The following is a 9,175-nucleotide window of genomic DNA, read 5'->3' on the forward strand; positions in this document are numbered from 1 at the left end:
TTCGCTGCCTGATACCAGTTGGTTCAAAGTATGGCTGAACCACATGAGTACTTGCTTGTGAACCCAGTTTGAACTGAATTAATATGGAGGCTGGTGTCACTTACTTGTGCCAGGCTCTTCACTTTCATCTATTCTATCCGACCTCCCTTGGTCAACTGTTTTTCTTTTCGACCCCCATGGTATTAGAGCACTCGAGGCCTTAGATGATTTTCATTTTCACGCCCTTCATGGCCCTCGTCTTTTTTTGACTGATACCTTCATTTTTCAAAGTGTCGGATCCCTTCCATTCCTTCTCTCTGATTAGTGTTATATAGAGGATGATTGCCCAGTTGTACTTCCTCTTAAAACAATAATCAGCACCACCACCACCCCCACCGCCCCTGTGGACATAATACAGAGTGTAACAAAAATGTACAGCACAAATTGCAGGACACATTCCTCACACATAGATGAAGAATATGATTGTTAATAAAGGGTACAGGTCTCTGCACATGGTTATGAGGGTATTTAGGGGTTGTAGTAAGGGTGTAAAGGAGGGGGCATATAAGTCTCTGGTAAGGCCCCAACTAGAGTATGGTTCCAGTGTATGGGACCCTCACCAGGATTACTTGATTCAAGAACTGGAAAAAATCCAAAGAAAAGCAGCTCGATTTGTTCTGGGTGATTTCTGACAAAAGAGTAGCGTTACAAAAATGTTGCAAAGTTTGGGCTGGAAAGACTTGGGATAAAGGAGACGAGCTGCTCGATTAAGTGGTATGTGATGTAGATGTTGATTCCCATAGGGAACCTAAAATATTTGTCCCGAATGAGTAAATTTATAATACCAATATAATGGTCCGTTATTGGACATTATAAATTTTCCAGCTAACTCATTCTTGGTTGCCTGCGTTTCGCCCTCGTGTGCTAAGTTAGGCTCGTCAGTTGGGACTTAGCACACCACCCAAGACGCAAGGCTAGTGCATACCGTGGAGGCCACTGCATAGGCTATTTGAAGCCACCAGCAGTGCCTATGCACTATGAGAGCTATGTCTCATTTCCAAAAATAGATGCCTGCCTGGCCATCAAATGATGTAGATGTTGATTCCCATAGGGAACCTAAAATATTTGTCCCGAATGAGTAAATTTATAATACCAATATAATGGTCCGTTATTGGACATTATAAATTTTCCAGCTAACTCATTCTTGGTTGCCTGCGTTTCGCCCTCATGTGCTAAGTTAGGCTCGTCAGTTGGGACTCCATGGTATGCACTAGCTTTGCGTCTTGGGTGGTGTGCTAAGTCCCTACTGATGAGCCTAACTTAGCACACGAGGACGAAACGCAGGCAACCAAGAATGAGTTAGCTGGAAAATTTATAATGTCCAATAACGGACCATTATATTGGTATTTTAAGTGGTATGTTCCGAGCTGTCAGTGGAGGGGTGGCGTGGGAGGACATCAGTAGACGAATAAGTTTGAGTGGTGTCTTTAAAAGTAGGAAAGATCACAATATGAAGATAAAAATGGAATTCAGGAGGATGAATTAGGGCAAATATTCATTTATAGGAAGGGGAGTTAGGGATTGGAATAACTTACCAAGGGAGATGTTCAATAATTTTCCAATTTCTTTGCGATCAATTAAGGAAAGGCTAGGAAAACAACAGACAGGGAATCTGCCACCTGGGCGACTGCCCTAAATGCAGATCAGTAGTGATTGATTGATTGATTGATTGATTGATTGATTGATTGATTGATTGATTGATTGATTGATTGATTGATTGATTGATTGATTGATTGATTGATTGATTGAAGAAATTATGTTATATGAATATGGGTCCGAAAATGCTTTGTTTCTATGTTACACCTCATTTTCTTCAACTCATTAATCATGGGAAACATGAACACTTGGTTATATCTGGTAACGGTGTCATTATCATAGGTGCACTGCCAGGGTTTTGTTTTGTTTTACATGTCCCTGTTGCTATGTGACTTATGTCATTGCTTGTTTACAGGTAACATCAACTGTTCTAGTGATCAGTATGACCTTGACAGGCATGTATCAAAGCTCATGGAGGGCATACTGAACATCTCCTATGAGAAAGAATTGCAGGTGGTATGCTGGTACGTTCTGTTCTTGTGTGTTTGGCATGATTAATGAGTTGGAGACAATGGGGTGTAACATGGAAACAAAGCGTTTCCAGACCCGTGTTCATATAAACATAATTTCTTCATCTATGCATAAGGAATATGTCCTAATTTGTGCCGTACATCTTTGTTACACCCTGTATAACGATGTTGGCTGATCAGATGCTACATACTCCCAGTTGCTGAAGTCAATTTGACACTTCCTCATTTCATACTTCAGAACTGTCTTGTATCATTTTCACTGTTCTTCCTGATAACATGATCTGTTCTTCAATTGAGAATACATCACTTACTTTGGAAGGAATGTGGACAACATGACCAATTTATTGAAGATGATGTCTGGTTGCCTCAGCGCTAGTGCTAATGATCTCTTTGAAGATACTGATGTTTTTTCGATGGTTCTGCTTGGAATTCTGCTAAATGAGTTTCTATTAACTGATTCTAGATGATGATAATTTTAGTTTTAACTCACTTTCAGTAGAAAATTTTGGCAATGACACTGGGATCATTCCACATTATATAGGTTGTGTTCTGGAGTCCAAATAATTTTTTGAGAAAAGCAGAATTGTCTCGTATTTTGTACATGAGCTTTGAACATGAATATACAAAACATTTAACATATGAAATAGCCGAAAAAATTCAGAAATTGATGTTTTCTTCATAAAAATTTCTAAACATTTGGCAATCAATCAATCAATCAATCAATCAATCAATCAATCAATCAATCAATCAATCAATCAATCAATCAATCAATCAATCAATCAATCAATCAATCAATCAATCAATCAATCAATCAATCAATCAATCAATCAATCAATCAATATTGTCATTTTGTGAGAACAGTGGCCCTAGTACCTGGGGGATGTGGAAATATTAAAGTACAGCTTACTGGATACAAAATGGTCGGGTGCAAAATGAAATTCACTACTTGGTGACATGGTGATCTTAAAAAACGCAATTATAGGGAAAGAAGATATAAAAATGAAATCTATTAAGAGGAACTTGGTTTCATTTGTTCAGCAGTGTTTGAGTAAATTAATTCTTAAATTTAAGTAAGGTTGTTGAGTCCTTCTGCAACATTCCTTTCAAATGCTGGTACTGAAAGGCCATTTTACCAGATGAACTTCTTATGGACAACCAAAAAAGTAGGTTATCTGTCGAAAATGTGAATGCTATACTGTTTGTTAAAATCTTTTTCAATAAGGTTTGTGTGGAATTTCATAACTTTTCATTACTTTTTAGCCTAATTGAAAATATAAAATTACTGTACCTTCTTATTTTTTTTTTTTTACAAGCTGCTTTATATTGCACTGACACAGATAGGTCTTATGGTAATGATGAATATATCTGAGAAGTGGGGTATGTATCAGATTCACAGGGAAAGGTTAACACTTTAGCCTTTCCATTAGCATTTTTTTCAGTTTTAAGGTATATGCATGTTCTTTTTCCTCTTCGCTGATGTTTGTTAGATAAGAAAAGCAATAATGTTCTGTCGATCTATTCAAACCAAATCTGCCCCATAGTTTCTTTCAGTAAATATACGAACCCTATCATTGCAAATTATAATGGTATGATGGTAGAAGTGTACAAAGATATTTTTTAAATTTTTTGTTAGTATTTCAACATTATACTAACACATAAAGAATTTTTATGTGCAAGGATGGGGAAAAATAGCAGCAATTATCCTAATTTAGGTACAGCCCCACCGTTTGGCTCATGTGAAAATGGGAAACCACGGAAAACCATCTTCAAGGCTGCCAATGGTGAGATTCAAACCCACCATCTCCTGAATGCAAACCAACAGCTAAGTGACCAAACTAATGCAGCCAAATTGCTTGGTATATGAAGATGAAAATGTAGCTTGAAAATATATGTTTACTGTAACTTTTGTTTTTTACAAGCTGCATGCTGCTTTACGTTGCACCTACACAGATAGGTCTTATGACAATGATGAATATATCTGAGAAGTAGGATATGTCACAGATTCACAGGGAAAGGTTCAATAAAGTTCTATTGATCTATTCAAACCAAAACTGCCCCATATTTTCTTTCAGTAGATATACAAACCCTATCATTGCCAATTATGATGGTATGTTGGTAGAAGTGTACAAAGATGTTTTTTAAATTTTTTGTTAGTATTTCAACATTATACTAACACATAAAGAATTTTGATGTGCAAGGATGGGGAAAAATAGCAGCAATGACCTTAATTTAGGCACAGCCCCACCGTTTGGCTCATGTGAAAATGGGAAACCATGGAAAACCATCTTCAGGGTTGCCATCGGTGATATTCAAACCCACCATCTCCTGAATGCAAACTAATAGCTAGGTGACCCAAATTGTGCAGCCAAATTGCTTGGTACTTGAAGTTGAAAATGTATATTATGGCAGTGTTCTTTTGTGTTTTCATCTTTGTAATTTCATTGTCTCCTACTTTTTTTAACATCGCATTGACACAGATAGGTATTACGGTGCTGATTGTATAGGAAAACGCTGGGAGTAAGAAGGAAGCAGCCATGGCCTTAATTTAGGAATGCCCCCAACATTTGCCTGGTGTGAAAATGGGAAACCACAGATAATTATCTTCAGGGTTGCTGTCAGTGGCATTCCATTCCACTATCTCCCAAATGCAAGCTCACAGCTGCGCAACCCTAACTGCATTTTCTGTTGACATAGACTTTATCCTTTTAGTGAGTTTCTATCCATTTTGTAGTTTTCTCCTTTGATGTATATAAAGATAATATATTTTATGCTTGACAATGCCAAAATATAAATATTATATGCCACAAAACTGAATCTTAATGAGGCTCATTATAGTTCAAGTTTCATTATGATACAGGTTCTCCACCAATTGGAGTTCAGATTTTCATTATGATACAACTGTTCGACCAATTAGGTAAGGATAGCATCGCACCTGCGCTCAACACACTAGCTTCACACTTGTTTCCAAAATCAAACATGTCGGACACACATATTAACATCAATGCACCTTCTAATTCCAATATTCCACAATCACATTCACTTCATCAACTGTACAATAAAAAATATGTATTTGAAATAAAGCTAGGTTATGATAACCTTCTATCAAAGCTTTAAAAATGTACGACATTTTCAAGGTCTCTGATCCACTCACGGAAAATCAATAACCCAGCACATGCACTCTGTGCTCTGTTCAGTAAACTCAACTGTCAAGCGACATCTCGACAGAAATGTATGAATATTAAAAAAATAAAGTTATAATTATCGTCGAGCATAAACAACCGTGTGCAACTCGCCTATAATGGTAATTAAGACACTCGTACGGAAATTATAAAACCCCGCTTCACTCATTTTATAAACATACTTGTGTCTTAATTATTGCCATTTTAGGCTTGTTGCATAATGTACTAAAAATATTAAGTAGGTACCGGCAATATAAGTAAAACGTAGTTAGACTCGCTATTTATTAGCAATAAACTAGGCACTAAGACAAAATACTGAATATGATAGAAAGGTTAATTCACTTACCTGTGCATGTTCATGACCATCCCAGGACTACAGAAACCACACTGACTTCCACTGAAGTCAGCCAGGTAACGTTGTTCTGCACTGAGGCCAGATTTTTTTGAGCCTAATCCTTCAATTGTGGTGATATTTCTAGCATAGCATGAATATACTGGTAGCAGACACTGAAAAAAAATAAGAGGCATTATTTATGGATAGGACAGAAAACTGAATCTTAATGGAATTTGTGTATTTTGCAGACTAGGACAATAGAGTTTGCAGAAGAATTTCTGTCTATCTTCTATCAATTACCGATAGAAGTAGAAATAAACTTGTATATTTCCAAATTAGGTAACTTTTCAAATAATTTACATGTTATACAGAATTTGTACAAGTTTACTCTAATAAATATTTTATCAGTGTAAGCTCATCAAAACACAGAGTTCTGTTTTGAAGGTAGTGCCTTAACCTATTTTCTAAATGTCAAGGTCACAGTTAGTATATTTATTAATGAACTTTACCATACCAATTGTCTTACTTTTTAAGATTCAGTAATAAATTTGCTAACCTAACTTCAAGGCGAGAATATGCTCAGTTGTCAGTAATAAGCTTATTATTCATAAACGTCAACACATCATCAGATTGGCATCATTAGAGTATTCAGTTACATCTTCCATACTTTCAGCAATACTTAAAGCAATTGTTGAGGAATTTGAAAACAGGTTTGTACCTTTGAAGGTGGTAAGGAATAGTAAAGACCCACTATACTATAACAGAGAAGTAAAGAGACTAAGAAGGAGGTGCAAGTTGGATAGAAATAGAGTTAGAAATTGCTGTGGAAGTAAGAAGAAATTGAAGGAACTTACTAGGAAATTGAATCTAGCAAAGAATCTAGCATAATAGGCAGTCCTACACATTTTAGCAAAAAATGGAATAGTATGTATAGGTACTTTAAGGCAGAAACAGGTTCTAAGAATGACATTCCAGGAATCATTAATGAACAAGGGGAGTGTGTATGGGAGGATCTTCAAAAGGCAGAAGTATTCAGTCAGCAGTACGTAAAGATTGTTGGTTACAAGGATAATGTCCAGATATAGGAGGTGACTAATACTAAAGAAGTATTAAAATTGAACTATGATAACAACATTTACAATAAGATACAAAAGTTGAAAACTAGAAAAGCAGCTGGAATTGATAAGATTTGGGGGGATGTACTAAAGTTGGGATATAGTACCATATTTGAAGTACTTATTTGATTATTGTTTGCACGAAGGAGCTATACCAGATGAATGGAGAGTTGCTATAGTAGCTCCTGTTTATAAAGGAAAGGGTGACAGACATAAAGCTGAAAATTACAGGCCAGTCAGTTTGACATGCATTGCATGTAGGGTTTGGAAAAGCGTTCTTTCTGATTATATCAGACATCTTTGCAAAATAATAACTGGTTCAATAGAAAGCAGTTCGGGTTTAGGAAGGTTTATTCCACTGAAGCTCAACTTGTAGGATTCCAGCAAGATATAGAAGATATCTTGGTTTCAGAGGTCAAATGGCCAGTGTCTTGGTTGACCTGTCTAAGGCAGTTGTGAGGGTGCAATTGGACTAGACAAAAGAGTGACTGAATGGGTGGCTATATTTCTAGAAAATAGAAAGAGAATTACGGTAGAGTATGTGAAGCTTTATCTGACTCTGTAATAATTAAAGGGGAATTCGTCAAGGCAGTATTATTGGACCTTTATGTTTCCTAATATATATATATATATATATACAAATGATATGAGTAAAGAAGTGGAATCAGATATAAGGCTTTTTGCGGATGATGTTATTATGTATAGGTAAATAAAAACGTTACAAGATTGTGAGCAACTGCAAAATGACCTCGATAATGTTGTGACATGGACAGTAGGCAATGGTATGATGATAAACAGGGTTAAAAATCAGGTTGTGAGTTTCACAAATAAAAAATAAAAAAAATCCTCTGTTTTAATTACTGCATTGATGGGGTAAGTTCCTTATGGGGATCATTGTAAGTTCGTAGGTGTTAATACAAGGAAATATCTTCATTGGGGTAATCACATAAATGGTACTGTGAATATTGTAAATTGTAAATAAAGGGTACAGATCTCTGCACATGGTTCTGATGTAAAGGAGAGGGCATATAGGTCCCTGGTAAGACACCAACTACAGTATGGTTCCAGTGTATGGGATCCTCACCAGGATTACTGATTCAAGAACTGGAAGAAGTCCAAAGAAAAGCAGTTCAATTTTTTCTGGGTGATATCCGACAAAAGAGTAGCATTACAAAATTGTTGTGTTTGGGCTAGGAAGACTTGGGAGAAAGGAGATGAGTTGCTTGACTATGTAGTATGTTACAAGCTGTCAGTGGAGAGATGGCGTGGAATGACATTAGTAGACAAATAAGCTTGAGTGGTGTCTTTATAAGTAGGAAAGATCACAATATGAAGATAAAGTTGGAATTCAAGAGGACAAATTAGGGCAAATATTCATTTATAAGAAGGGGAATTAGGGACTGGGATAACTTACCAAGGGAGATGTTCAATAAATTTCCAATTTCTTTGCAGTCATTTAAGAAAAGGCTAGGAAAACAACAGATAGGGAATCTGCCACCTGGGCGACTGCCCTAAATGCAGATCAGTAGGTAGTGAATGATTTATTGATTGAGCACAAATTCAGTTGTTGTAAATTCATATACAGGATCAACATTTTATTCAGACCTGCTTGCAGCTGCATTGTGTTCTTGGGCATGCACAGCTTGCATTCTGACACTTCAGTCCCTTAGACAGGCCACTTTTTTCTCCCTTGTACTCAACTAACCTTGTATTCTGTGCTTATCAATTAAATGGTGTTTGATAGGGGGTGAATAAGTTGTCTGTGCCCTTGGGACTGTGTCTCTCAACAGCAAGCCTGTGACACTGTTCAGCTGTGCATGTGTAAAAAAGAAATAGCCAACATCTCAAAAGAAGAGTTGCAATAAGTTAATGAGAAATGTTTAAGAAGCTAACTAAATTGCTAAATAACATTTCTAAGATAACCTTAACCGTTCATCAACACTGGAGTGTTGGCAGGCGAGTGGCACATGCTGGCAGTCAGTCAACAGCAAAGCAAGGCAGTACACGTTGTAAATGGATCAACGGGCAAACTCCCATAACATCTAATATCACCGGAGTCATATAATTCAGGATATCCGTATTGAGCTCCAGTTTTCAATTGAGGAGTTTCCCCTACATTTTAGTTCATTTTCCAACAAGGAACATACGCATAGTACATTGCTGAAGGTTTTAAAGCTATTAATTGTCTGCAGGTAGAATGCCACAATATAAAGACATAGTGTGTTTCCAAATAAGAAAAATAATAATAATAAGAAGAAGACATCCACCACCAAACATTACTTGTTTTTTTACAAACTTCTATATTAAGTAAAATGTTTCCCTCTTTCTTGAAGATCTAGTGTCCTATTTAAAGATGGCTCATATAGTACAATAATAACTGCGTATGGCCTCTGAAAAGGTCTGGTGCAAGTTTTTTTCTAGTAGATAGTGTATAGGTGACCT

General features: G+C 36.5%; 1 protein-coding gene across 1 annotated transcript in view; it reads right to left on the reverse strand.

The window, feature by feature from the left end:
• Positions 1-9,175, reverse strand: part of LOC136877356 (uncharacterized) — a 156,625-nt gene that overhangs the window by 132,792 nt on the left and 14,658 nt on the right. The window contains exon 3 of the mRNA XM_067151329.2: positions 5,631-5,791. Within this exon, the coding sequence (XP_067007430.2) occupies positions 5,631-5,791 (161 nt within the window). The remainder of the gene's footprint in view (positions 1-5,630; positions 5,792-9,175) is intronic.

The sequence above is a fragment of the Anabrus simplex genome, chromosome 7 (assembly GCF_040414725.1).
Source record: "Anabrus simplex isolate iqAnaSimp1 chromosome 7, ASM4041472v1, whole genome shotgun sequence".
In the NCBI taxonomy this organism is placed as follows: Eukaryota; Metazoa; Arthropoda; class Insecta; order Orthoptera; family Tettigoniidae; genus Anabrus; species Anabrus simplex.